The sequence below is a fragment of the Camelina sativa genome, chromosome 18 (genome assembly GCF_000633955.1).
Source record: "Camelina sativa cultivar DH55 chromosome 18, Cs, whole genome shotgun sequence".
Classification (NCBI taxonomy): Eukaryota; Viridiplantae; Streptophyta; class Magnoliopsida; order Brassicales; family Brassicaceae; genus Camelina; species Camelina sativa.
In genome coordinates this window covers 19,278,714-19,306,230 of record NC_025702.1, presented here as the reverse complement: position 1 = coordinate 19,306,230, position 27,517 = coordinate 19,278,714, and the positions used below count along the sequence as shown (strand labels likewise).

At 35.8% G+C, this 27,517-nt stretch overlaps 8 protein-coding genes and 1 long non-coding RNA gene across 11 annotated transcripts in view; 5 read left to right on the top strand and 4 right to left on the bottom strand.

Moving 5' to 3' along the window:
• Nucleotides 3,344–3,991, top strand: LOC104762628. Its single transcript, XR_763537.1, has 2 exons — nucleotides 3,344–3,460; nucleotides 3,642–3,991. It is a non-coding gene; the product is annotated as an uncharacterized LOC104762628 (long non-coding RNA).
• On the top strand, nucleotides 5,868–6,831 carry LOC104762626 (protein BOLA2). Its single transcript, XM_010485954.2, has 3 exons — nucleotides 5,868–5,983; nucleotides 6,351–6,373; nucleotides 6,462–6,831. The coding sequence occupies exons 1-3, from the start codon at nucleotides 5,921–5,923 to the stop codon at nucleotides 6,661–6,663; spliced, it is 288 nt and encodes a 95-aa protein (XP_010484256.1). The 5' UTR covers nucleotides 5,868–5,920; the 3' UTR covers nucleotides 6,664–6,831.
• LOC104762627 (mediator-associated protein 2-like) lies at nucleotides 6,719–8,114 on the bottom strand. Of its 2 annotated transcripts, none has more exons than XM_010485956.2 (5): nucleotides 8,011–8,114; nucleotides 7,741–7,895; nucleotides 7,522–7,624; nucleotides 7,334–7,414; nucleotides 6,719–7,234 (listed from the first exon to the last, which is right to left on the bottom strand). In XM_010485956.2, the coding sequence occupies exons 2-5, from the start codon at nucleotides 7,855–7,857 to the stop codon at nucleotides 6,891–6,893; spliced, it is 645 nt and encodes a 214-aa protein (XP_010484258.1). In that variant the 5' UTR covers nucleotides 7,858–7,895; nucleotides 8,011–8,114; the 3' UTR covers nucleotides 6,719–6,890. The 2 variants fall into 2 exon arrangements, with proteins under 2 accessions (XP_010484258.1, XP_010484259.1); XM_010485957.2 differs by having other exon boundaries at nucleotides 7,977–8,080.
• Nucleotides 8,294–9,865, top strand: LOC104762625 (50S ribosomal protein L15). Its single transcript, XM_010485953.2, has 4 exons — nucleotides 8,294–8,839; nucleotides 9,084–9,167; nucleotides 9,259–9,348; nucleotides 9,450–9,865. The coding sequence occupies exons 1-4, from the start codon at nucleotides 8,432–8,434 to the stop codon at nucleotides 9,714–9,716; spliced, it is 849 nt and encodes a 282-aa protein (XP_010484255.1). The 5' UTR covers nucleotides 8,294–8,431; the 3' UTR covers nucleotides 9,717–9,865.
• On the bottom strand, nucleotides 10,994–11,713 carry LOC104762624 (protein IDA-LIKE 2-like). Its single transcript, XM_010485952.2, has one exon. The coding sequence runs from the start codon at nucleotides 11,553–11,555 to the stop codon at nucleotides 11,283–11,285; it is 273 nt and encodes a 90-aa protein (XP_010484254.1). The 5' UTR covers nucleotides 11,556–11,713; the 3' UTR covers nucleotides 10,994–11,282.
• Nucleotides 18,211–19,473, top strand: LOC104762620 (U-box domain-containing protein 27-like). Its single transcript, XM_010485947.2, has one exon. It carries the CDS (start codon nucleotides 18,211–18,213, stop codon nucleotides 19,471–19,473), a length of 1,263 nt encoding a protein of 420 aa, XP_010484249.1.
• Nucleotides 19,832–22,721, top strand: LOC104762622 (50S ribosomal protein L17). 2 transcript variants are annotated; one of them, XR_763536.2, is made up of 8 exons: nucleotides 19,832–19,920; nucleotides 20,563–20,880; nucleotides 20,981–21,035; nucleotides 21,189–21,239; nucleotides 21,461–21,552; nucleotides 21,649–21,726; nucleotides 21,944–22,210; nucleotides 22,583–22,721. XR_763536.2 is itself a non-coding variant. In XM_010485949.2 (7 exons), the coding sequence occupies exons 2-7, from the start codon at nucleotides 20,825–20,827 to the stop codon at nucleotides 22,092–22,094; spliced, it is 483 nt and encodes a 160-aa protein (XP_010484251.1). In that variant the 5' UTR covers nucleotides 19,832–19,920; nucleotides 20,563–20,824; the 3' UTR covers nucleotides 22,095–22,342. The 2 variants fall into 2 exon arrangements, 1 of the variants encoding a protein (XP_010484251.1); XM_010485949.2 differs by lacking the exon at nucleotides 22,583–22,721 and having other exon boundaries at nucleotides 21,944–22,342.
• On the bottom strand, nucleotides 22,394–25,233 carry LOC104762623 (probable pectinesterase/pectinesterase inhibitor 64). Its single transcript, XM_010485950.2, has 2 exons — nucleotides 23,735–25,233; nucleotides 22,394–23,260 (listed from the first exon to the last, which is right to left on the bottom strand). The coding sequence occupies exons 1-2, from the start codon at nucleotides 24,849–24,851 to the stop codon at nucleotides 22,575–22,577; spliced, it is 1,803 nt and encodes a 600-aa protein (XP_010484252.1). The 5' UTR covers nucleotides 24,852–25,233; the 3' UTR covers nucleotides 22,394–22,574.
• Nucleotides 25,502–27,517, bottom strand: part of LOC104762619 (chromatin assembly factor 1 subunit FAS2-like) — a 3,589-nt gene continuing 1,573 nt past the window's right edge. The window contains exons 5-12 of the mRNA XM_010485946.2: nucleotides 27,365–27,468; nucleotides 27,069–27,283; nucleotides 26,896–26,992; nucleotides 26,702–26,774; nucleotides 26,477–26,565; nucleotides 26,212–26,353; nucleotides 26,013–26,113; nucleotides 25,502–25,936 (exon numbers count right to left, since the gene is read on the bottom strand). Of these exons, the coding sequence (XP_010484248.1) occupies nucleotides 25,623–25,936; nucleotides 26,013–26,113; nucleotides 26,212–26,353; nucleotides 26,477–26,565; nucleotides 26,702–26,774; nucleotides 26,896–26,992; nucleotides 27,069–27,283; nucleotides 27,365–27,468 (1,135 nt within the window). The 3' untranslated portion in view covers nucleotides 25,502–25,622. The remainder of the gene's footprint in view (nucleotides 25,937–26,012; nucleotides 26,114–26,211; nucleotides 26,354–26,476; nucleotides 26,566–26,701; nucleotides 26,775–26,895; nucleotides 26,993–27,068; nucleotides 27,284–27,364; nucleotides 27,469–27,517) is intronic.

Below are 27,517 nucleotides of genomic sequence, written 5' to 3'. Positions count from 1 at the left end.
AGAGAGCACGATCAAATTGGATTTTTCAGGACTGTCCACCGCCCACCGAAGAATGTCCACTAGCATCTTATGATCTCTAGCATATCCATGCGCTTCAGCAACTGTACATATATATATCATCAACAATGGAGATATCTAGATTAGATTTACATAGTAAGATAAAGAGAGGACGAGGGATAATTAGGTAAAGGAGGAATTCATATTCACACTACCTTCGCCTTCGGGTACGAAATTTAAACTGACTCCGGCAGCCTCATATTTATCTATCACTTCTTGTTTCGTGCTTTTCTCATATTCGACGTCGTACAACCGGGTTGACACAGAACCATTACAACAACCCTGTTTATCAAGACCTGATTTGATCAGGTTAGAAATCAAAGCAGGATCACATTCAGCAGGGATTGGGAAATCCACCACGTCCCAGAACACGCCTGTGTTACCCTCTACCACCACGAAATATCAAAAAATAACTAGTTTAGAATCAGATGAAATCTAATCAAATATATATATATACATATAGACTCTTCGAGAGATATAGCCCGAGATCTTACTGAAGTTTATTATATCGGCCCACGAATTACTCAAAAGTCCCAACGAGTTGGGAGACATGTCACTAATCATGTTTTCAAAAGCTCCACCTACAGCTGCACCAAATAGATTGGTGCCTCGCTCAAAAACATCATCCTCATTCATCCCCTCTATCGGGACTCCGAATTGCTAACAATCTAACGGAGAACCTTGACAATTAACTAGTACGCTCGCAGGGTCTAAAAAGACAAGATTGAAACGGTTCCTATCCATAGGACTTGCAGTTTGGACGACCTGCTTCTCTTCTTTTGATGCTTTCTGAGATTATAAACAAATTTGATGGACGAGGAGGACGGTACAGTGCCCAAAGAAGAAGTTGCACTGTCATTTGGTGAACTCTTTCATGTTTGTTTCCTGGAATTAATATCCAACCGAGGGACATCTCATCAGTCATCATCATATGTGATGTAAGTCAAAAAGAGTTATATAAAAGCTAGCTAGTAGTATTATCAGATGACCAAAAAAAAAAAAGCTAGCTAGTAAAAAGAATTCATTCAGCTACGTACCTTTGGGTAGGCTAATAAAGCTCATTCCAGCACGTTGAAAGACATATCTCAAGTATTTCGGGGCATCATCATCAACGAAGCAGGTGATTAACGTCTCAGGACCTAGACACTACAAAAAAATGGTCTTATTGAGACGAACATTTGTGACAAAAATTTTACGTCACAAATTTGTGACACTTTAGATATGTTATTGCGACTAACTATTTTTGTCACAAATTCGTAGATATTTTGTCACAATTTTGTGACCTTTGAAGTCAGAATCAAATTATGTCACAATTAATGTCAAAAGTGTGACGATATTATTGATTGTAACAAATGTGATGATTCGGTGATTAATATATAGACGTAAATTAGTTACAATTTTATAACAGATATATGAGTCACAATTTGTGACATTAAAGTGACAAAACTGTAGTTACAAATTGGTACGAATGACTAGCATAATATTTTAATTTCTCGAATTTTTGGTTAGGGTGTCGATCGACACCGTTTGCAGACGGTTTGATAGGTTCGATTTTAATCATCTGATTTGTGTGATTGGTTAAGAGGAAGCCCTAAACTCGAGTTTAAAAGGGGAACTCGACTTATTTCGTCCTTTGGGGCCGTTTTTGACAGAGAAACAGATAGAAGAAGGAGAAAACGTTTTTGAGAGAGATTTGTGAGATCATTGGCTGCTCTTGAGAGATCTGTTACTATGGAGTGAAGATCTTGTGCTAGGAACAAAAGAGAAGGCTTCTAAGTGTTGGATTCGTCGTTGTTGAGTGAGAATCTTCCTGCAAAAGAGGTGAGTGCATGGCCATGACTTATCTAAGTCTGAGAATCCTTTGTTTGCTTGATTTGTTGTGTTTTGTAGTGTTGTTCTTGCTTGTGGTGGTTGTGTTATGGTTCTTATAGGTTCCTGGAGCTTTTGGGTGAGTTTGGAACATGTTGGAGATGATTGGGAACGGAGATTCGACAATCGGCGTCGAGCAGAACGTGTCTGCGGGGTCGGTGTCGATCGACACCAGGTGGGTGTCGGTCGACACCATGTTTTGGGCCAGTGTCGGTCGACACCCTATTTTGGGCCAGTGTTTCTATAATTCTAATGAGAATATAAATATCATCCATTGATACATATATATATANATATTTTTTTTTTTTTTTGGAAGATATCACAAATATACTAAAGAGCAGAACAGTAGAAAAGATCTTGAAGTTTTTGTCCAGCAGTTCTAAGATTTTTCTTTTCATAGGTACAAGTCTAATTCAATTTTTTTTTCTGTGGTATCCTTGAAAGTTTTGTGTTATATTAAAATTAAACTAGTGTCCATTATTATTATATCACTTCTCTGTTTGTGTTTCCATGATCTGTTAAAAGTTCACTAATATAATTAACATGGTTTTTGAAACACGTTCATAATGAAAGTTAACTATTTTTGAAAAAGTTAACTAATTTTGAAACTGTAGTCAGGTTTATATGACATCTACACTTTTTTGAAACATTGTTACTGTATTATTTTTGAAAAAGTTAACTATTTTTGAAACTGTGGCCAAGAATGCAATGGACGAAGTTAGATTACAGATGCTGAAAATTTGGGCGCCTTCATATTTTAAGGTTTGCATCATCTTTAAAATTTCATCTAATATAATTAAATCTATAAGAAACTGTCATTTTTTTCATCATTTGATCAATCATCTGATTATATTCTTATTTTTATGGACAGATTCGTCGCAAGTATGGATGAGCTAAATCAATCTTTGTTGCAGCTGAAAAAACGAAAGAAGTCTACTTGCAAACTGAATTAAGTTGTTTGTCTGTTCTTAAATTATGTTAAAAATTTTACTAGCTCTATTTATATGAGAGAGGGACGAGTTTTATTGTTACAAAAGAAAGTTGACTAACACTAGCCAGAAGAGATTCGTAAGCAAAATCAAAAGCTTTGTTTATATTATATATGAAACAGAGAACATGCATGTGTGAGCAAAGATTTATTACGAAAGTCAAATAATTATAAAATAGTTTTAGGACGGAGGTGGAATATAACTATTTTTGCTGGGAAAGTTAGATTTAATAGAAGCGGTAAAAATTGTTGGGTTTTTTTTTCTTTTTTCTTTGATAGAAAGAAAGATAAAAAAAAGTAGTAGCGGCAAAAACACCCGGTAAAAACATTGTTTTGAGTTTTGACACCTATTTCCCACTCACGAAAACAAAAAAAGAATATAATCTTTCTCCACGTTCTCTACCTAAGGAAACTGACTAGTCTCTCAATATAAAGCTGAGATCGGAGCCCACTCTCCTTGGGTCCTTCGATTTTAACCTCCTCTCTTGTCAGTTCTCTCTTCTCGATCGCGCTTTAGCTAGCTCTTCCACTACCTTGGATTTAAAGGTTTGAATTTTGTAGATACTCTCTTCCTGATCCTCTAGATCTCTTGGTTTTGTTATTAAGTGTTTGATTTCTTCTAAATTGATTGGATTTGTTATATATTGTTCGATTTCAAGGTTTGAATTGTATAGATATTGATTCTCTAGATTAATTTTCATATATTATTTCTCTTTGCTAATTACAGATGCGCCCACCAATCAACATTGGTGGTCGTTCGTATGGACAATCATCGAGTTCTCAAGCTGCTGGTTTTCAAAGAACTTTGAAGAAGATAATGTGGTTATTCAGAAACGACTCGATTCTGTGGAGCAACTGATTCAATCTTTTGCAGGTCCCAGTGGATCAAATGCAGCAGCTCCATCTACTCCACAAACTTCCATGGGTGTTGGTTCGTTTGCTCATGCTACGTAGTTTGGTTTTACTTTGTTTGCTAATGCTATTTGCTTCCGTTTATGTTGTTAAGTTTATTTGCTTTTGTTTGCTGAAGTTTAGACCATCACGTTTGTTTCTTTTTTATAACAATTTCGTTTTGGATGTTGATTTGGTAATTTAATCATTTTTTATTATTTATCAAATTATTTTAGTCGTTATTATATATATTAAATATTTATGCCAATTTTAGTGGATAAATATATGATGAAAATATAATAAGAATAGAGACAAATTTTAGATACAAAATATGACGTAATAGCTTACAAACTTCAAGCAATATAATAGTCACACAATATTTCGTTTTGGAGACAATGTTTACAGTCAATAATTGCGACGATTAAGTAACGGTTTTTTAGTCATTGTTTATGGCGTTTTAATGACTATAGTTACGTTGTAAAAAGTGACATATTTGAGACATTATGATAGTTACAAAACATGACAATGTTGAGACTATATTTTTAGATGGTAAGTGTGACAATTAACCAATGATTTTGTAGTCATCACTTGCGAGTTGTGACTATTTAGTGACAACAGTGTTGTCGTAATGTGTGACATAATTGAGACGTTATGATAGTCAATAAATATAATGATTTTGAGACAATTTTTTAGTCGATAATTATAACGTTTTTGTTACTCTTATTTTTTGTCACTTATTGTTACAATATAGTTACTAGAGATATTCGTACGCATCTGTTACAAAAAAAAATTTGTGACGACTTTATTATAACCGTTTAAAATTTTTCACAAATTCGTCACAATTTTTTTATTGTTACGAATTTGTTATGATTTGAGACGAAATATTTGGTATTAATAAAATCATTTTTTGTAGTGAGATATCCGTTTTCATATAGATCGGATCTGATCTTCTCACTAACCAATCGAGGATCTAGATTCTTAAGGATTGACCAATACTCCACGTCCCAGAACACCCTGTTCTCTCCCCCTGCCCAAACGGATCACCAAATTAAATAAACAAACAATATAAACGCATGGTATATACATGCATGTACGTAACCCTAATCCAAAATATATACATATATATATATATATATATGTTGAATGAATATAGAGACAATTTAAACGAACGATTTCGATCTTACATTGGAATTTAGTGGTATAATCCATTGACAATTTTGCTGAAAAAAATAACGAGAAAAATTAGAGACGCTCGACCGACGATTGAGAATTTTCTCAAGTTATTATCGAGAAAATTAGAGACCCCCCGATGATAGGCACTTTATAAATTAGGGTAGCATTTATCTATCTATATATATATATATATATAGAAATAAATACCATTTAAACATACTTAACAATTCTTTTTCATTACCAAGAGTATTTTGTTAATATAACATATATAACAGTTTTTAAAAATTTCAAATAGATATACATAATAACCTTAGTTAAAAACATTCATTTATAGATTTTATTAAAAGTTATCAACACCATAGAGACACAGCATATTCAAGGAATAATCTATATAAATATAAAGTAAGATATCAAAAAGGTTATTCATTAGATTTTTCTCTGTTTTTTGCAGTTTCCGGTCGGCTGCTTTGAAATTGTATCCTGATAAGCTCTCAAGGTTGCATTTATAAATATTTATGATCATCTCCAGAAATCTATTTGGTAATGTGGTGAAAATTATTCACAGGAGGCAGCACAAAAGAAGTTCAAACTGTGCCTTGATGCATGCATATAAATCACTCTGTTCTTCACTCTCTTGACGTTTTCACTGACCATATTCATGCCAAAACCATTCAAAAGATTGGTTCTGAATATTTTAGAGACTGTCCACTGGTTCGTTTTTGTTGGCGATTAAACTTGAGGTTATGGATAGTATCGAATGTCATAAAGTTGAGAAGAGGTTTGAGGTATGTTTATGGATAGTATCGAATAAGTAGAGTCAGACGAGAATATATTCGGTTTGGGTCCCGGATTCACTCGGTTTACCCATTTAGAGTCATTAGGGTACACACCAAGTTTTTGCAAATCATAGCTGCACAAACTTTTAAGCAGACAGAGAGGGAGATGGGTGTATCGAAAGAGCAACTCGAAGCTTCCTTGACTTCAAAACTCAATCCTGTTCATCTGGTAAGTCAATTTGATCTCCTTACCTGCAATATTTTTTTCTGTTCTTGGCTACTGAATCTGTCCAAAGTAAGAAGAAACTTAAGAGTTTTGATTTATCACACATGCATCCTCTGTTCTTCCATATATTGGAGAAAGATGGTGTTGTAGATCAATGACAGTTTGAAATCTTTTGTCTCTTGATGAAAAGTAGAACATTACCAAATTGGATCATCATACTCATGTTTCTCTAAGAGAAATCTTGTGATCCTTTTGTTCTAAGATTGAATCATACACTCACGTGTATACGTGATTATTGAAGCAGCAAGTTTACTTTGTGATCTTTCTATGTATACATCACTAATTTGGCTTCATTTATATGTAAAACTAGGAAGTCATCGACACATCTGGAGGGTAAAGTCTTATGATCTCACTAAACAATCATCACTTTTGATATCTAAATTTCCAGTTCTGAGTCTGAAGCTTTACTCTTTTGTTCCAGCTGCAGCGCGAGTTTTGTGGTTGAGATTGTCTCGGAACAGTTTGAAGATAAGAGATTGCTTGAGAGGCACCGCATTATAAACGCTGCACTTGAAGAAGAGATGAAAGAAATCCATGCCCTCTCTATAAAGAAGGCTCAAACTCTACAACAATGGAAGCCAATATCACAACTCTCTGAAACAACTCCAACCACAGAGGCTTGAAGAGAAAAGAACAAGAGAGATCTTAGCTCTTTGTTTTAATCTCGCACCCTTACTAAGATACAAAAAGCTGTATTTAAAACTTTGACCTGTTCCACGGTCAGCTAATAAGCTTGTACTTTAATAATCATGGAAACTACTTGTGAATTTTAAACACAAATACTGGCTGTTTCTTGTCTGCTCAACAACATCTTTAACCGTCAAGAACACTTGTTTATAAGGAACAACAATTACTCTTCCATCTTCATATTCTTCTTCTTTTTGGACTTTTCCGATCGTTCTGAAGAGCCAGAAACCGTACTTGTTGAGATGCCATGTTTACCAGAGGAAGAATCAGAATTCTTTCTTTTGGACGACTTTGGAGCCTCGGTGAAGCTAGAGAACAAGCTCTTCTGTTTGCTGCTACGTGAGGAAGCAGAGTGTTTGCGGCTACTTTGAGTTGGGTTAGAGTATTTCCCAGAGGAATTAGTCACTGCTCCAACAAGCTTCTGTTGGCTTCTTGCCTTTATCTTCTGAAGCAGCTCGTTTGGTTCAGCGTACCTAACTAACGCAACTCGCCGAGAAATTCTCCCAGCTACCCATAAAAACACACAATTACATAAGTATCAGGGGACAATACTGTCGGAACTAAACGACTAAAACCTAAACCAGTCACAATAAAAGAGGAATATACCAATGGTCGAATTCTCAGAAGGTAAAATCATAGTTGACTCAGTATCTTGAGGAGGATAGCTAGCAAGGTCAATCTTGGTACCTATCAAAAAAACCAACCATAGAGGAGGATGGTAACTAACTCAATACAACAACATTAACCTAGGCAATGAAGCCAACATTTTGGATATCAAAACCATCAAAACTTACCAGATGAATCCACAAAATTTCCAAATATTCCTTCTTTGTCTAGATCATCATCAAACTCAAGAAAATCCTCATCGACTTCTGGAAACTGCGTTGCAGCAGGTCCCTATAGTATTTAGAACATAGGGGTAAGATCAATTGCGTCAAGTTCACTTAATAAGGCATCTTTCAATATTAAAAAAAGAAAAAAAGAAAAAAGGGATTTTGATTGTGTAAACATACTCGGCCTAAAGGATATTGGAAAATCCAAATCTCTTCCTCTGGACTGATTTCAGCATCGTCTACTTCCTCTGTGGTAGCGACTACAAAATCTTCGTTAGGTTCGTAATCCAATCCCATCTCTTCTCAAATCAACTCTCTCACGATTTCACAAAAACCTGCAAAAATCGAAACAACAAACCAAAAAGTTGAGCTTTTTGAACAAGGAAGCGACTGAGAATGAAGGGTCACTCTCAAACCTAACGAAGGAAGCGACTGAGAAAGAAGGGTCACCTCGTCGACGGCTAACGAGAGAGAGAGAGAGATTGAATAGTTACCGGAAAAAAATCCAATGAGGCGGAAGACCTAAAACCCTTATGCCAAATTATTTTATCTCCTGTCCAACTCAAAACGACGTAGTTTCTTACGTAATAAATTGGGGTTTTACCACATAAAACCGGAAAATTAAGCACCTAACCGGAATTTGGGTATAGAATCTTGGGTCATAGATGGGCTTAATAGACAGGATTTAATAAGCCCAATAAGAAAGCAATGTTGGCTGCAACAACGAAAGAGAAATGTTGTTTGATTCAGAAGAAGCTCTTCACTGAAATCTCTCATAAACCCTAAATCCCCAAAAATGGAATGTTAAAAATTTCACCAGAAGAAATCTCAAATTCCAAAATCTGCTTTTGATTCCCGCAACGAAGAAGAGATGATAAGAAGAAGGATCTCATCGATCATATCAACATCACTCATCAATTCTTCAGTTCGTCAAACCGCAAAACCCAGATTCGTCACTTCTTCGCCACTTCTTCAATGCCGTAGTAGCTCTCCGATCTTCACTCAAAATCCAACCTTTACGAGCAGGGTATCGTCGTTTCAGGGAATTAGAGCGTTCAGTTTATTGTGTTTGAACGATCTGAGAGACAATGTGCCAAGAAAACTCAAAACGAGGAAAGGTAGAGGTATTGGGTCTGGTAAAGGTAAAACTGCTGGAAGAGGTCACAAGGGGCAAAAAGCTAGAGGAACCATGAAGTTTGGTTTCGAAGGTGGTCAGACTCCATTACGACGCCGTTTACCCAAACGTGGCTTCAAGAACAAATTCAAGCTCCATTTCCAGGTAAAACAAACAACAAAAGCTCGTGCCTTTCAGTTCTTGGATTTGTGTTCTGAGTTCAAGTTTATTGTTTTTGTAGCTTCCAATGATTGATTCATTAGATTAGGTCGAATTTTGAGAATCTAAATTTTGCTGCTTGCTAATAATGCTGCTTGTGGTGAAGTAGATGATACTTCGATGCAAGGATTGGAATTTAGAGTTTGAATTTGACAGTATTGATGATATGATTTGCTGTATGATAATGCAGCCGGTTGGACTAGGAAAGATAGCGAAACTCATAAACGCTGGGGAGATAGATTCTCATGAATTGATCACAATGAAAACGCTCAAGGTACAGTCATATATACTCGCTCTTGACTCACTGGTTTAAATCGAGTTGATGATTCTTTTTTAGTAAACTCATTTAAACACCCGGCTTGCAGGATGTGGGAGCCATAGGAAAGCAAATAGAAGACGGAGTAAGACTAATGGGTCGTGGTGCTGATGAGATCAAATGGCCTCTTCATTTCGAGGTTTACCATTTTGCATTATTAAATTTTGCTCTGCATTTTCCCCATAGTGCCAAGTCATTGTTAGAAAGTTTGGTTAATCGGTGATGCCGTGCTTACTACAGGTTTCGAGAGTGACTGTTAGGGCAAAAGAGGTGGTGGAAGCAGCAGGAGGATCAGTGAGGAGAGTGTATTACAACAAATTGGGCTTAAGGGCATTGCTTAAACCGGAATGGTTTGAGAAGAAAGGAAGGTTATTGCCAAAAGCAGCGCGACCACCTCCTAAACAACAAGATAAGGTCGATAGCATTGGACGTCTTCCAGCTCCGAGAAAGCCCATTCCCTTCTTTGCAGCTGAGGAGAACAAAGTTGAGTCTCCTATTGAATCGTGATTTTGGGGTGGCTTTTTAACAAAGTTGTTTGTGTTGTTTCTTGGTCAATGTCGGATCTTTTTATTTGAAAAATAAGGTCTTTCTCGATTTACTTACTCTGTATTTGGTCGCAACAATTTCTTAAGCATTTTCAGATTTGTTGTTTGAGATCAAGGCTTGTTCATGAAGAAGGTTGAGGAACCATGGAACCAATTCGTCAGATTTCAATTCTTTTATCTAACCATTTTGGTTGAGGCAATTTATTCACTTTTACGTTGAAATTATAAAATATGAAAATGGAGTGACGGTGTACATATGATATTAGAAAGACGTGGTTTTCTAGCTTGATGATTTATTTTCATTAACTTTTTTTTTTTGCCACTGCCCTATATTACACCGACGTAGTATGTATAAAACCATATTTTAGTTTTTACTTTCTACCAAAACACCAACAAATGTATTTAGTGGATACCGTCGTACGCGTAATTTACCTATAATCCATAGGAAAGGGGTTATGAATGATTACCTGAATTTAAATGAAACGACCGAACGTGAAAAAGGAAGAAGATAGTGTTCGAGGTTTCAGAACTCATGACACTTAACAAACATGTAATGATGACGACTGTACTGTTAATTATAGCACTGGTTATTTTTAAACAATTACCATAAAAAGAGAGTACTCGATTGGTTTTCCAATAAACAATCGTTCAGATATAATAAAAAAAAAAAATTATGAAAACAGATCGGATTTTTTATAGTACTTCTTAAAAACGATGGTTAATTACTAGTCTTAAATTTGTTGTCAAACAAGTAAAAATGTCGAATGTGGGATACATAAATGCTTATATATTTTCTAATGATCATACTTTTCTGATCTAAATATAGATATTGATGATGATCACCTTCCCGGCATAAATGTCACGTTTAATGTCAAAATATATTATATGGCTATAAAATTAGATGGAACATTGGTCCATCACATTGACAAATCTCAATTGACATTTCAAAGACTGAAAGACATTATTGGTTATAATTACAAAACAAATAGATGGAACCCAAGAAAAAGAAAAAAATAAGTCGATTATATATATCTCAAGACCGATGTGCATCACACTTTTTGGTTACACCATAAATTTCAACTCTCTTTAAATTTAACGATTTGACCTATTTTAAAAAATTACACATAATTAGCTAGTACTTTAGTAGTTGTCAAATTCAAAGACAATTTCTAACTCATTGTACCTTTCCAGATAAAAAAAATTCCACTTGAGTTGATCGTAATAACAAGATTAAAAGTATATCATGAAGATGATGGCTCTTATACTTTCTTACGTGCAATACTACAAATTCGAGCTATCCAAAAAAATACAACTTCCACTTACAAATTCATAATAGATTATAAATGTTTTGCCTTGTCGACATGAATCAAAACATTTGCTTGGCATCACAAGAAAAAAAAAAAAAAAAAAGAGATAAAGAAAAATAAAACATTTACACCAGCTTAAAATTCAGAAGCAAAAAGGAAGAAGAGGTAAACCAAATTAATAGGAAAAAAGGTAATGACCTTTTAAGGCTTTGTTTCTTGGTTCACGGAGAAGATCGATGCCAACTAAGTAAGCCGATATCATTGTGTTTTCTAGAGGGACCAGAAGCTGGAACTGGGAAGTGACGTGGCAAGAACCCCAAGAACTGTGTAGGTGAAGAGGTAACGGCGTCATTGTGTGGTTTCGAGTTGAACACATTCGTATTTGTTCTTGCTCCATCGCAGAACCCTAGAAGAAGAAGGAGAAGAAGGATGGTTCGTCTTGTGAAGAAGAAGAACTTAGAGTTAACTCTTGATCTCCGGTTTCTAGACGACATTGTTGATGAAGAGAGGTTTTTGTGAAAGTGTTTTGTTTTGAATATTGTGAAAGGACTTTTATTTTTGTTTGTTGTTGATGGGGGAAAAAAGGAGATTGCTGAATGAATTTGTTGACAGCAAGAAATATGGGCAGATTGAGATTGAGAGAGATGGATAGAGAGAGAATCTGACTACTAGTATGAGTTNTTTTTTTTTTTTTTTTTTTTAGTTATGTTTTCGTGTGTATTTAATTAGTTCTGATATTTAATTTCTATTTATTTTTTTGACGAACAGTGCAACTGTGCAAGTAGTTGTAGCTCTAGATTTGTTGACAACTGGTATTGGGTCTACAAGCCCAAGAGCTGTTTGTTTGTTATGTCTTCTTTAGACTTATAAAAAATTGCAGAGATTTTAGGTTGAACAAAAAAAAAAATGTTCCAGGGAGAAATCATTTACAGTTCTTAAATTATTATAGTATATAATTATTTCTTTTTGACTATAAATTATTATGTACTTGAGGGGGATGGAAAGAAAATTTGGTTTACCGAAGGGGGATGAAAGCTTTAATGAATGCTGAGAAAAGTAAAAACTTTTTGTATCCTCCATATTCGTCTTTCACTTTTATGCAAGAGTAATGAAAAGTTGAAAACATCCCATTAGTTTTTATCGTATTCAGCAAAAACTCTAACGATAGCTCCTTAAGACAAATGAACTATATGTTTAGTAACTGTTATGACTATTTACTTCAAAACAAATTATCTAATGGAATGTAGAAAACACACTAGCTTGTACGTACGGCACAATAACGTGTTTTCCCCTCTTGTCAACAGTTGCATAAGAAATATTCTCTTTTGCTCCTTTGCATATGAAAATAGTACTAAATTTTTTTTGACACAGGTAACATGGTAAAATGTTTTTAAAGCTATGGTGTTTTTGGGGATTATCGTAAGTCTTGGTTAATAAGATTATTTATAAAAATAGTTGATTTTAACATTCAGCTGAATGACATTTTTCGAAATCACATGTTTTTATGTCACCTATTGTGTTCAACGAATACGAAAGAACGGAGAGAGTGGGCAAAGAGAAAATAATAATATATTTTAAAGTGTTATGATAAGGTAAAGCCTTTTAGATGTTATGTCATTTTTAGATGTTATGTCATGACTCAAAACTTTATACTGTATTGTTATAATTACAAATAGGTTTATAGTTTTCTTTTGTTAGGAGAGAATATGATAGGCCCCTGTCTAAAATATAGTGGCCGATTATAATTATATCACAACATTGTAACTATTCAATCTTTATTGCAATATCTTCCTCAATCTAAGCTACTTGAAATGCATATATATTACTATTATTTGTATAGACACACGTATGCATACAGTGCATATATCAATCACCGTTCTTGCCATTTCAATCTTAATCTAAGCTATTTTCCACTGAGTTAGGGTTCTTCATTCAATGCAACGTTTGCCCAACACTTATACGGTTTTACTATTTTTCTATTCACTTTTGTAAAGAGAAATCTAATAAATGATATATATTCGGAGGCGTGTATGCATACAAAAAAATAATGGGCATATTTACAAAAGTTCAATAGTATATATATCATATTGTAATTGTAATTAAAAACTAAAAGTTGTTTTCAAATTTTACTTCTTAACTAATATATAGATCAGAAGATATGATTACCTGATTTTGGAACTCATGAGTATGAGGTAAAATGACTCCATTGTCCCAATCTTATTAGAAGATATATACACGAACAGAAAGTAAACTAATACAGAAGACTCGTCCTACTGTCAGGAACAACAGTTGAAATCTAAAGTTGGTCTAAGTCCCATACCTTTCTTTACTATTTCAAACACTGACTACGTCTTAGCTACTCCTATTACAATTCTAGCAATCGTACTTCTCCATTATTATTAATTTCATTCTTTTATTAAAATAATATTTCAAATAACTTTACTTCAGGGCAACACGAAACTGACTGACAAATCTAGCTAGCTAATCCCTAGATTGGCTGTACAGGTTTCTAGTGAAGTATAGTTATGAACCATTGATTAATATAATGTACGTAGTATCATAACTGATATATAGATGAACATTAAACAATAGTACGTAATTGGGTGTGCTTTGTCACATAATTATATATAGAAACTGATTAGTAAGACATTGACCGACATTTGTTATGTGATGAATGTAAATTATGTAATAAACACAAGACGCATCACCATTAACTTTTGTCTCATGAATCCAAACGCGAAAATGTATTTGTGTGATATGCAGAACACAAAAAGATCAGGCCATTCTGTACTTAGTGTGTTCCGACTTTATTAATTATAGCTCAAAGATGTTTGTGTGCGATGCGTTTTTATAGAATTTTCAACAAAAATATTGTATACTTGATCTTAGAATAATGTATAAGTTGTTTTATCAATCGACTAGAATTACTATAACGGTAGCATCGAGAAGATACAAAAAGTAGTAAAATTTCTTTATATTAGATATTCAACTCGCCGTAAATGTTTATCCAATCATGAAATAAACAAAACATGACACTCGAAAAAAAAGTTTCCTAAAACGTAACCATCACTCCCACTGGCCACAGCCATGTAATATGAATCTTGGTTGCTTGCACAGTTTAAGTCAACTTATATGATATGATATTTAAGACTATGGGAAAATTCCAACGCCGACGACATTGCCAATTGCATTAACCCCTCTTGAGTATAAACCTATAAACTAGTTGAAAATTGATAATTATACAACTTCCACTTACTAAGTCATGTTATTGTATTTTGTTTCTCTAATTTCGTTACATATTAAATTATCAGAATAAACGAACTAGTCCACTTTTCAGTATAACTGAGTTATATATACTACTAATCTTGAAAATTATATGTTTTCTCATTAGTTTGCAACTATCCGAACCTCAAACGTTTCTTTATTTTATTTATAACAAAAATATAGTATATAATATATGCACACGTGCAATCGCGTTTAACTATACGGGTGATAAAATATATAGAACTGTGAAAAGATCAACGTTACGTACATGAATACGCGTATGGCGTACGGAACGGTCGGGGTAAAGGTGGTGTGAGGCATGACTCATGAGTCGAGTCACGGTCAAGACTCATGAATATTCATGATGGAGAGTATTCACATGATATGTCGCACCAAATCTCGTGTCCATGGCTGGCATACAAAAAAAAAAAAAAAAGCCTCATCCATATACTCGAGTTTACAGACGTACTAAATTCTAGAATGCAATACCCTTTCTGTCATATTTCATTTCATAGTATAAAAATTATGCAAGGATCAATATTGTTGATGTCGTTTATCTACCCCAAACGACGGGGACACTAAAAAAAAAAAATACATCATATAGGTAGCTGAATAATAATTTATGACCAATCAACTAAAAACATATGTTTGATTGCTAAATGTACCCCAAAAATTACAACTATATTTTGTATATGTTGTGGTATTATTTTATTTTTCCTTGTTGAGAAACAAGTTTTGAAAACATTTCAAAGCCATAGGGCAGATATATAATAAAAGTTAGTAATTAATTGAGTTAATAAATTGAATCATGTATATTTGTAGGTGGAAGCCATGAAGGGGGAAAAGACACGGACGATTTGGTGAGCTAACAAGTTCGTTAGCTACTTTTTTTTTTGATTTTCCGATGAATTAATGTTACCCTTTTTGTACAAATAAGCTCACAATTTATATTTTCAACCTTCTAGATTTTAATGGGTTTCGGTGTATCCACATCATTTACATATCCAGTTTTTTTTTTTTTTTTACTACACATGAACATTTACTTAATCGTTAAAAAGAACTACTACTACTATTCAAACTTTCTCATCTATGGGGTAAAAATTGTTGTCCATGTTTTGTCGAAAAGATATATCTGTTTAATTTTCATAGTAGAATAAATACGCTACGGCTTGGTTATGGTTTGACTTTGACCAACACAGTAGAGAACACTGATCGCACACGTGCTAGTGCTATGGTCACTTCTCTCGGTCATCTCGCCAACTTAATACGTCAACTCTTCTAAATCTCAGGAAGGACCACCCCAAGGACAATCTAGACGTTATGTTTTGTGTCATTAAGAAAGTGAAAACGGCATGCAGTTTCTTTCTGCCTTCTGGAAAATGTAACGCTGCAAACACAGAGCGTTGATTTCTACTTTCTACCTGTTTATATTTTTCTTTCAAAGAGTATAATACTAACGATAATTATACTTTTGAATTACTTAAGTACTTTCCAGTCAATTCGCATATAGGCATGTGAAACGGAATTCTTGCCTTTAGACCTTTTAAAGATATAAAATAGAATGATACTGTAAATAATTTTCTAACAGTTGAGGACGAAACAAATTCAATGGGCCTATATGATTAAAATTTAGGATAAGAGGCCCATAAACCAAATCTACTAAAGCCCATAAATTCCACTATCGTTTTCGCTTTTTTTTTTTTTGTTTTTTTGCATGCTACATGGATAAATTAGCATGATGTATGAATAAATATTTTGTTTTCCAACAAAAAAGATGTTGATGTATCTTCACGAAAAAATTGAAATAGTTAAGAAAAAAAAAACAAATGCATGCTAATTATATAAGTAATTCTTATTTAGGATATTTGTGTAATTAACATTCAAATTTAGTCATACGTTTTACCAACTTCTAACAGGGACTATAACTGTTTATTAACATCAGAATTGTTGACTTTGACTTCAAATTAAAGCGTCATGATCCATCATTCCAATTTAAATGTTGAAATAATTTTCCCGCAAATAATTTTTTTTAAAAGTAGATGAGAATATAAAATTTGTGAGAGTTAAACGTGTGTTAAATACTTTACTACTCCCAAATGTCCAAATCCAGAAGCTACAAGTTCAACTTCTTAAACAAATCCATGGTTTCACACTTTCATGTTTGATGTTTGACATTCATGTAGACAAAACATAAAAAAGCTTAAACGTGCGGGACGTAAGTGTTTGAATCAACCAAAACACGCAGCCTCTCACGTGCAAGCAAATTAGTTTAACGATTATTATTTATATTTCTTAAAGAAAATATTGCTACTCACTATTAAATTTCAAACACACATGTTTGTTTAGTGTTGATGATCATTATTCAACTTTGACTTGGAAGCATTTGTATGAAACAGGTGTTGATGTTAGACTTGTAATACACATTTACTTAAAGATAAAATCATAGAAATAACGGTTAATTAGTTTTTAAAAAAATGATGGTACTTAACTTTAAGAGGTAGTAAATTAACACCAAGGTTTGTAAAATCTTAAAGGGTGTGTAACTTGTAATGAACATAAGTAGACAATCTTAAACTAAGTATCGAGGAGGATAAAAGGTTTAATGTAAGTGTCACGTCACGTCATGTATTGCTAGTTGCGGACATAAAAAACAAGCAGAAGTGGAGGAGCAACAAAAGCTGCAATATAGCCCATAGAATCTGTCCGGTCAATTGAACAAATTGCTCATTTATATTCTTCTTTTCTCTTTTTTACGTAATATCTTTTCCATATGTTATTAGATATTATTGGTTTGTGCCTAGATTTTATAAAATTTACAGGAGCATACCATCATACATACTTAAGGGTTAATTTGAAAATACATGATCTTGTTAACGTTTCACTAATTTAGGTAAATAACTAAAATGGCAAATTTTGTAATTAGATAGAAGTCAAATTCTAGCACAAAATTGCAATATTGCAACCATTGAAATCATTTCTACCATGAAAGGTGAGACTATATATATCTCCACTCACATAAAAATATTGACATTGTAAAAAGTGTGATGATGATTCACCTAATTATAGAAAACAATCAGGGTTAACAAAATATTTGGGTGAGAATATATTTATTGAAAAATATCCGTGCTCTTAAATAATTTGTATAATAACGCGTTTTTAAAGATTTTACGAACCTCTCCAAATGTGAAAACGAGGACGAAAAACTGAGAAATAAGAAAAACGAGGGGATATATTAAAATGACTAAATTTGAAAGGGTCATAAAATAATAAATAATAAAAAGTTGTGCATTTCCACAAATCTCAAACGTGCAACTGCACACCCGCCCCAAAAACTCGGTGCGTTCTTAAGACGTTAAAGTGGACTCAAATCAAATCCTCACCGTCCAATTCCAACATATTAGATTTTTAAATATTCACATATGGCTGTGATTGAAAATCAAAATAAATCTCTAATACTATTATAACGCGCCGAAAGACTTCTTTGACCAACGACCAAAAGTGAAACAGAAAATAAAAATCCATTTTACGTTTTGGAGTGTGCTAAAATAATATTCTAATTTTGTAGTATAGTTATTTAGTAATAGCATAAAGAGAGAAAAATAAAATAAAAGTTATATTCGATATACGTTAAAAGAAAAAGTTTTTATTCGATTTACTCATTTAATTTAGTTTATAAAAAAAAAAGATATTTGAAAAATACAAAAATTCTCGTCAAAAAAGTGAAAAAATTTGACGTCACCAAAGTTTGACTCTCTTTTTCTCTCTCTCTCTCTCTCTCATCTTTTAAACCAAACCCCACGCACTAAAACCATAAACAATCTCTTCTCTCTCTCTCTCTCTCTCTTTTGGAGCAAATCGGCAAAAAAAAAAGCAACGGCCAAAGCAATGAGGAAGGATGATCTCTGCATCACTGTACCTACGTTCTTCCGATGTCCTATATCTCTCGACGTTATGAAATCACCGGTGAGTCTTTGCACCGGTGTTACTTACGATCGAGCTAGTATCCAACGGTGGCTCGACGGCGGGAACAACACTTGTCCCGCGACGATGCAGATTCTTCAGAACAAGGATTTCATACCTAATCGGACTCTTCAGCGTTTGATAGAGATTTGGTCTGATTCCGTTCGTCGTCGAGCTTGTGTTGAATCGTCGGCGGAGTTAGCTGCTCCGACGAGAGACGAGATCTCCGATGCGATTGATAGAGTCAAGATCGAGAAAGAGGAGCGTGACGATCGCGAGGTTTTGTCTAAGATCGTTCGATTCGGGAGAGAATCTGATGATAACAGAGGGTTTCTCGCCGGAAAAGATGATTTCGTGAGGCTTCTCGTGGATCTGATTGACCAGGACGGTTTCGAAACCACCTCCGCCGCGAAATCGCTGGTTGTTCAAGAGGCGGTTAAGATTCTGAGTTTGGTTCGAACCAAAATCTCAGATCGGAGACGGTTTTCTAATCTTATTTTAACCAACGGTCGAGATCGGTTAACGGTTATCGTCTTCTTGTTTCGAACCGGGAATGTCGAATTGAAGATTGATTGCGCCGGTTTACTCGAGTTCATCGCCGTCGACGCTGAATCAAAGCTTTTCATCGCTGAGAGAGATGGATTAGTGACGGAGCTAATGAAATCGATTAGTAAAGATTCCGATTCGAGCTTGATCGAATCGAGTCTATCGTGTTTGATCGCGATTAGCTCACCGAAGCGCGTGAAACTAAACCTGATCCGAGAGAAACTCATCGGATACGTGACTAAATTGTTATCAGATCCGACGGCGTCGAGCGTTTCAGTCACCGAGAAATGTCTGAAGCTTCTCGAGATTCTAGCATCCACCAAGGAAGGGAGATCAGAGATTTGCGGCGGAGACGGCGAGTGTTTGAAAACGGTTGTTAAAAAGCTGATGAAAGTGTCGACGGCGGCGACGGAGCACGCCGTGACGGTGCTGTGGAGTGTTTCTTATCTTTTCAAAGAGGATAAAGCATTGGAAGCCGTTACGAGTGCTAACGGAGTTACGAAGATTCTGTTACTGTTACAGAGCAATTGCTCTCCCGCCGTTAGACGAATGTTAACGGATCTTCTAAAGGTGTTCAAGGTGAATTTAAGATCTTGCCTTTCGGCTTACGACACCAAAACGACGCATATCATGCCGTTTTGATCAATTCTTTTTTAGTCACTTTAATTAGGGTTCGTTCTTTAAAATTTGTTCCTTGGGAAAAAAGTGAGAAATTGTAAACAAATTGAAATTTTGAATAGTGAATATAAAACAAAAAAACAAAAAAGAAGAAGATTCAATTCATTGTAGTCAAATTATTCTGTTATTACTGTAAAGTAAAAATCAAAATAATGATGTTCTTGAATTTTCCAATCATATTGTTAATTCGTATCATTTGATATGGAATTGCTTTTTTTTTTTTCTTTCAAAAATACGATTTTTGATGATTATTCTGTTGGTAATAAATAGGTCCAAAATTGTCAAAAAGAGATGAATACGTCATATGGTTCCCATCGACCCACAATTTTGTAACGATGTAACATGTGATTTTCAATTCGTCTTTAGAAGATTCGAATACATGATACACGACATAGACATAAGCCTATATATGTAAGTCATAATCATCTTTATCTTTTTCCTCATCTTGTGGTATTATTTTTTGCGTTCAAAAGTCCATTATAATTTTTCAGAAACCTATAGTCTGACTAACAAAATTTGAACCGATCAACTGTCTTTTGTAAAAAGAAGACATGGTTTTTATTTGTTCATGTAATGTTACATTCGTTTTCTCAAGATCTTTTTTTCTTTTCTTTTCATTTACGAATATGTAAAGTATTTGACTAATATTCCTAGAAACTTAAAGTTTTGAATGGTCTTGAGAAACCCATAAATGAGCTGGTATCGGACCACTTTTATTAAATACAGAAAATAATACTATAAGTCTATAACCATTTAAATGTTATTTATTGCCTTTATAACACTATTGACTATATACGTCAAACGACTTTTGGTGCATGTGTTTGGAGTTTTAAGTGTTGCTATTATTCATATAATCATCGTTACAGAAGATACTACAAATATTAAAATATGTAGATTAATATCATAAACTAACAACGAGTCCAACTTTGAGACCTGGCCTTTTGACTCTCAATACGAACGAGAGAAGGGTGGACACACCGCCCACAATATTTGAAAATCGGAATCTGTGTTTTTATTCTTTGGGACTGTTTTGTGTTTTATAACAACGGTCAGTGGACAAAGTTAGGCATGTCAATTCAACGCTTAACTCTGATTAAACAATACATACGTGGAAACAAAGAGAGAAGCAAATAAATTTTAGTATTATTATTCTATTGGGCTAAAAATCGAGAAGATCCGGCCCATTACTAAAGTTAAGGATCCATTCACCCGAGCGTTCCGCTGCTGCTGGGTTTATCGTTCACCTTCGTCAGAGTCTTTCTTTTCTTCATCTTCCCAAATTGCCCATGCTCCGATCGCTTTCGCCGTCGCAGAAATGACCAAGTTCAGGAAGCTCGGTCGCCCAGCTGGTCACCGTATGTCCATGCTCAGGTTCCTTCTTCTTCTTATAAACTTTCTTATCGATCCTTGATGTTCTTCTTCGCACATTGCTTAAGATTTCTCATTTTGTTTCGAATCCAAATGTAATCAGGACTATGGTTTCTCAATTAGTGAAACACGAGCGAATTGAGACCACTGTCGCAAAGGTACTAATTCCTATTTCTTCATTTTCATTGATTTGAGGTTTAGCTAGGGTTTATAGTCAGCTAATGAGACAATCTGTGATCCCTCTTACTCTTACAAGTTGCAGTGTCTTGTCCTAACAATGCAATCTCATTACCATACATTTGATTTTTCAGGCTAAAGAGGTCCGTCGTCTTGCTGATAATATGGTTCAACTCGGCAAAGAGGTAATCATCAGTTCATAAATTAGCCACTCTCTCTACTCTTTTGTATAATCATCAGACACCATAGCTGTAACTGTAATTGTGTTCAAGTGTACTCTAATCTTGGTTTTTATAAGCTCACGAATTGTTTTTGCTTCTCTGATAGATAAGTAGTTTTTTTTTTTGGTCGAGATAAATAGCAAAAAAATGACTGTCATGTCGGTGATGAAATGATTTATTTACAGGGCACACTCGCTGCAGCAAGGCGAGCTGGTGGTTTTGTTAGAGGAGATGATGTACTTCACAAGATTTTTACAGAATTGGCTTATCGATACAAGTGAGAATCTTCGAGCCTTGTTTTTCTTTTTCATCTTGGATCTCTCCTTGGTACTCTCAACTCTGTTTCATGATATGGATGGTATGTGTTTTGCAGAGATAGAGCTGGTGGATACACAAGAATGCTTCGCACTCGTATACGTGTTGGTGATGCTGCACCAATGGCCTATATCGAGTAAACAACACTTCTTTTCTTTATTGTTCATTCTCTTCTCACAGAAGCACATTGAGCTTAGAGTTTTCCTTAGCTGCAATGAAAAACGAAATGGACAATGATCATAAGATCAAACATTATCTGGTTTATGTGTACTTCAAGATACCGGTACTGGATTCTCTAATTTTAGGAAGTTTCCTTGGTGAGCTAACAATTGGTTATACTCTTCTTGGTGCAGGTTTATCGATAGAGAGAACGAACTAAGGCAATCAAAACCAGCAACACCTCAACCGCCACCTCGAGTGCCGCTGGACCCATGGGAAAGATCCCGTCTCACCAGGCAGTATGCACCACCAAAGGAGGAGAAGAGTTCTGATTCCGACCTATAAATATAAGTATCTCTTTTGCTCTCTCTCACACCAAAAGAACATGTTTCTCCTTCGACCCCCGTAGGTTTTGTGTGTCACGCTATTCATCACTGTCCTCGTTTTGTGTTTCACATAAGGTAAAAATAACAAAGTAGCTTTGTTTTTTTATCCTTTGAAACCTTTTATATGTAGTTCCCTTGAAGTTATGAGTCTTCAACCACTCAAAAATCAATTTAAGAAGTTATGAGTATTCAACCACTCAAAAAGTATGATAAGATTTTAAAGTTTCGAAACTTTCTGTTATGACATGATTTATGTGGTTTCTTCCATCACTCAAAAAATTATATCTTTATGATTGGTTGATGACTATGAATCTCAATGAGCGATAACGATAATACCACACTAATAATATTTGACACTACAACAAAAAGTTACAATGACGACCTCTCATGACATTTTTTTTTATAAAACCCTAAGAACCTCTTTTTTCCTTTACAAAAATCAAGCAGTGGTAGAAGCCCACTCATCAGCCTGAATAAAATTGGCGACCGAGTAAACATCAACATGCTTCTCTGGTATCTCACTACTCCATGGAACCCTACTCGATCTAACCGATCCCGGACCTGTATTGTTATACTCACCGTAATACAAAGTCTTCAACCCGAAATCCCCGTTCCAAGGCATCCATCCGTCAGGACTAATCAATGACTCAAGATTACAGTTTACAAAAACCGTCCTCGAAAATTCCTTCCATGGCCTTCCCAAGAAGTTCTTATGCCCTTTAGGGTTAGCTTGATACTCCTTCATGTATTCCTCTGTTCCTTTAATCGAACAGTTCCAAAACACAAATCCCGTGGACTGAGCCGCGTCGATCCTCCCGTGTGCTGTGATCGCGTTGTTTGCGCCTTGCTCGACTTTGGAATGTTTTGAAGCGATAAGGATATCACAGTCTTGGAAAACAGCAGCTGAGTTACCGAATATGAAGTCTACATTGCCCTGGATTCGACATTGTTTGTAAAGCTGACGGAGAGAGTGAGCGTAAACAGTGTCTTGGTTTCCAAGAAACTCGCAGTTTTCAACTACAGAGAAATCGCTGTCTGATCTAAACGCAACCGCTTGGTGCGCGTCTGCTCCTGCTGTGTTCTCTATGGTTAAATCACGAGCCATAAATCCATCGCCGAGAACTCCTACCAAAACCAAAAAACATATAATAACAACAAACATTTTTAAGATTAAGAAACAAAAAATAAAAAAAAAATCTTGGAACTATGTCCAAATTTGTATATAGACTACTATTATTAGAAGAACTATGTTTATACTAACAAGATCCAGTGGATATGATTTTCCAAGTAAGTGTCTGAATGTCACATGGGTTCTGTCTCTATTGAAACCAGGAACACTCCCATTCAATCGACATAACTTAAAATCTTGAAATTAAAATATCAATAACTAAAATAATATTCTTTTTACGTGGCAGAGCAAATTGCCAAATCTAAAACAGTACTATAAAGATATATCAATGTCACCACAAGAGTAAAAGAAAAAAAAAAAAAAAATTTGTGTTGACTTTTAATGTTGTTCTTCCCATTTATTATGTTCCTTTAATTAAATTGACGAAAAAAATAAGAAATAAAAATAGGGTTTTAGGGAAAAAAACTCACCGACAGTTGCAGACTCGAACGTTGTCATCCCTGGTTGTCCGACATTCAACGATCCTGTAATTACCGTTTTGCCCATTCCGTCTCCGATGAAGACGACGTTCTTTTTCTCAAACGGAACCCTAACGGTTTCCTCATACACGCCTTCTCTAATCCGTATCACAAACTTAACGGTTCCGTTAGCATCCGGCGCTGCGTTAACGGCTTCCTGCACCGTCTTGTGAGTACACCCTGTCCCACACACCGTCACGTCTTCCGTTAAACCAAACGGAACTCCTAAGTTAGCCTTCGTTGTTGCGCCCGTAGTACCCGAGCCCAAACCCGGCCCAGCTTTCTCCCAAAACCCATCTCGTTCCGTCGCTGGACGGATCCACGAAACGACGTCGTCTCCAAAACTGTCGAGCGATAGCATCATGCTCAACGCGTTACCGGTTAGGTTCACGAGGCCTTCGAAGAACGTGACCGTGTCGACGACCTGCTTCGTGTCGTTGACGGTTTTGAGACCTGACCAGCAATCGAACTGGTAAGCTAGAGCAGCGCTCATCCACGCACGAGCGTCTTTGATTTGGCCGCTCGTCATGGCCACGTCCGTCGATTCGGTACGGTGCTGAGCGTAAGAGAGGATCTCGAGGCAAATTTTGGCGATGTTCGTACGGTTTTTATTATCTGCGGATGAGTCTAGGATAGACTTGATTTTCGATTGGCCGGTTTTGAGATTCTCGTATGAGACTGAAATCGCGGAGTGGATGATTTGAACCGGTTTAGGATCCGGAGGGACTTGACCCGGTTTAGAGAGGGAGGCGACGCAGTGGTCTGGGAAACGAGTCGCGTTGCAGGCGAGACGGATCTGAGCGATGGGAGGAGGGAGAGGAGTCTCCGGCGGAGGATTATCTTTGGAGGTTGGTGATTGGGGTGTTGAGTTGCGGTGGTTGTGGGAGGATTTGGAGACGGTGGCGTAGATGAGGAGAGTTAAGAGAAGGAGGAGAATAGAGGACATGGCGATGATGATGAGGATGCAGTTACGGGAAAGGACCGTTTTCCGGTGAGGTTTTACGGCGGAGGAAGCAAATGGGGTGGAGGAAGAGGCGGAGAGAGAGTACGGGAGTTTCGGAGAATCCATTGGAGCCGAGAGAGAGAAGATATTTGTATATATTTGTGTATTGGTGTTAATAGTGTTTATGCAAAAAAAAAATTAATTGAAAGTGGGAAAAGAAAGAAAAGAAAGAAACTGAAAATTGAAGAATAATGGAGAAATCTCTCTGATTGAGAGAAAGAGACAGAGGATGAGATTCAGAGATTGAGAGCGATAGCCATTGGAGACGAGACGAGACGAGAGAGAAGAGAGAGTTGGTTTTTCTGGGTTTTTGTTTTTTTAACCTTTTTTACGGCTATTGGGACAAAAAAAAAGAAAGGTTTTTGGAAACTAGTAAAAATTAGGGTGAAATTATCCGCTTTTTTTTTTACCGGTCAATTATTGTCTGTGTTATTCACACATTGGTTTAAACGGGCCAAAATAGCTCAACACAACATCCCTTTCGCCGCGAATTGTTGCATTTACTTGTATGATTTTTGGGCCTTTGATGCCCAGCTAATTTAACTTTTGTATTACTAAGTGATGCATAATAAAACTTTAACCATCCATCTCATTCTCATGTGAGTTTATGTACATTGCTTTTAAGACGAGACATAGCCACATAGGATTAGATTTAGGACTAAAGAAACTTATCCACTTCCAAATTCCAATGTGGCCTCTTTACTGTTCTTTGCAACAAAAAAATCCACCGGTGTAATTCATATATTTGATGTCTAGCCTATGAGAAAGATAATCGTAGCAGTAGAAAAAAGCAGATGGAACAAAATGTATACATCAGTAGTGCTTAGTTTATTATCATTAGGGATCAATAGCCATCGGCGTGATGCGCTTCCTCGCTGGTTTGTTTGAGACAGGTGTGTTAACTTTGCCCTGCATTGGCTGTTTCTCTTCCTCTTGTCTTGTTTCCGTCATCACTTCATCGGTTTTCTGCATAACGTGTTCTTTCTCCTCGCCATCTGTTGTAATTTTGCTCGGCAATGGCTGTTTATTCTCTTCGTTTTGTTCTGATTCAGCCTGTTTCTTGCTCTCACCTGGTCTTGCTTCGGTCATCAGCTCATCAGCTTTCCCTATATCATGCTCTTTCCCCTCACTGTCCACAGGTTTCTTTCCAACTGCAATTGAATTAATGGGTCAAATATCGGATTCTGGAAGGTTGAGAGTGAAAATACTAAGAGTCTAAGAGTAAACCTGATATGGGGATGGATTCTCCTAGTTCGTTATCTTCGAATTCAACTAGTGTGCAGTAACCATCTTGTGATGAGAGTGCTAGATACGAGGCATTAGGTGACCTATTGAACAAATGATTATTGATGACAATTCGAAACCTTGAATAATTATTGGGCTATAATTAGTTAGCGCTGAAGTAAATGTGTAATATTCTTTTTACCATGTTATATCAGTTATTGCAGCGTAGTGGAGACCTGCTAAGACTGCAACTGGAGTGACACACTCTGTGTCATATATGTACACCGAATTTAAAGTTGCAATGGCAAAGACAAGACGGTAAGGAAGCTTGAAAAAACCCTCTTCTGCATGATACAAAATACCATTTAAGATCACCAAAATTAGCAGATTTAAGAAAATATGTACGTCAATGACGGCCTTGCTTTACTGTCCTAAACAAAAAACTTTTAAAATGACATAATATGTACCAGAATTTGAACCACGGAGTTTGAATGCAACAGGACAAAAACGAACCACTACAACCGGTTTGCTGGCACCTGGAAGCTGCAGTGCAGGTCTGCTTGTGGAAAAAGGAAATGAGATAGTGTGAGACATTGTCTTGTTTTATAAAAATCTCATTCATAAGCTCAAGCAGTTGACGTCACTTGGCTACGACTTCCAAACAAGAGATGGTGGTTTGATAATAAACTTACCTTGAAAGGTCCTTCCTAGAAAAGACATAGGTAGCATTCACTGCTTCTGATGTGGGTGAAACCTTGAAAGAACCTGGAAATGCAACACAGTGATGACAGGGACTTTTAGAGACATAAATAATACCCGAGTAATAAACAATGTGATGATCTAGCCTAACGTTCTAAGAAACAAGACAGGTTTTAAGGTAAAATACCTGCTGGAATGAGTAAAAAAGACCCATCAGGTGACCATGATAATCTTCGAAAGAAAGAAGGCAATGTCTCATCATGAAAGAGATGGGTTTTTATTGTCTGCATAAATATCATTTTGAAATCAGGAATACTGTGTCTTTGTGATGAATTATGAAGAATTTTCTCTCTCTCTGACCTTAGTTTCATCACCCCGTTGCTGATCTGCTTTCGTGATAACATGCTGGCAAACATAGTTCATTTTTTCAACACCTTTACTCTTTGTTTGAGGCTTATTGACATATATACGGCATGTTCTGTCTGAACTAAGAGAGGCTACATACTTTGCTAAGGGATCCCAGGCAACACCTTGAACATAATGACAGTGGGCATCCAGTATCTGATGTACAGAACCTTGTAGCAAATACGGAATTTTTTAGACGCAGGAAAAAATCTGGAGCCAAAAACAATTCATCTACTCTTTTAATTTCTCACCTTTGTTAACGTCCCATATAATGCAAGAGTTGTCCACTGAACCAGAAATCAGATAAGCATCATCAGGAGACCACTGAAGATCCAGGACATCCTTTCGATGAAATCTAGCAGGGCAAACAAAATAATTATCTTAGACTACATTACTGCTCCAGA

Bases quoted from the DNA above. Each gene is read 5' to 3' on its own strand.
- LOC104762626 (XM_010485954.2), top strand. From the start codon at position 5,921: ATGGGTGTATCGAAAGAGCAACTCGAAGCTTCCTTGACTTCAAAACTC. The intron at 5,984-6,350 runs GTAAGTCAATTT...ATGTAAAACTAG, and splicing joins AACTCAATCCTGTTCATCTG to GAAGTCATCGACACATCTGG. The intron at 6,374-6,461 runs GTAAAGTCTTAT...CTTTTGTTCCAG, and splicing joins GTCATCGACACATCTGGAGG to CTGCAGCGCGAGTTTTGTGG.
- LOC104762627 (XM_010485956.2), bottom strand. From the start codon at position 7,857: ATGGGATTGGATTACGAACCTAACGAAGATTTTGTAGTCGCTACCACA. The intron at 7,625-7,740 runs GTATGTTTACAC...TAAATACTATAG, and splicing joins TCCAATATCCTTTAGGCCGA to GGACCTGCTGCAACGCAGTT. The intron at 7,415-7,521 runs GTAAGTTTTGAT...TTTTTTTGATAG, and splicing joins AAATTTTGTGGATTCATCTG to GTACCAAGATTGACCTTGCT.
- LOC104762625 (XM_010485953.2), top strand. From the start codon at position 8,432: ATGATAAGAAGAAGGATCTCATCGATCATATCAACATCACTCATCAAT. The intron at 9,168-9,258 runs GTACAGTCATAT...CCCGGCTTGCAG, and splicing joins TCACAATGAAAACGCTCAAG to GATGTGGGAGCCATAGGAAA. The intron at 9,349-9,449 runs GTTTACCATTTT...TGCTTACTACAG, and splicing joins AATGGCCTCTTCATTTCGAG to GTTTCGAGAGTGACTGTTAG.
- LOC104762624 (XM_010485952.2), bottom strand. From the start codon at position 11,555: ATGTCGTCTAGAAACCGGAGATCAAGAGTTAACTCTAAGTTCTTCTTC.
- LOC104762620 (XM_010485947.2), top strand. From the start codon at position 18,211: ATGAGGAAGGATGATCTCTGCATCACTGTACCTACGTTCTTCCGATGT.
- LOC104762622 (XM_010485949.2), top strand. From the start codon at position 20,825: ATGACCAAGTTCAGGAAGCTCGGTCGCCCAGCTGGTCACCGTATGTCC. The intron at 21,036-21,188 runs GTACTAATTCCT...TTGATTTTTCAG, and splicing joins TTGAGACCACTGTCGCAAAG to GCTAAAGAGGTCCGTCGTCT. The intron at 21,727-21,943 runs GTAAACAACACT...TTCTTGGTGCAG, and splicing joins GCACCAATGGCCTATATCGA to GTTTATCGATAGAGAGAACG.
- LOC104762623 (XM_010485950.2), bottom strand. From the start codon at position 24,851: ATGGATTCTCCGAAACTCCCGTACTCTCTCTCCGCCTCTTCCTCCACC. The intron at 23,261-23,734 runs GTGAGTTTTTTT...TGGTTTTGGTAG, and splicing joins GTTCGAGTCTGCAACTGTCG to GAGTTCTCGGCGATGGATTT.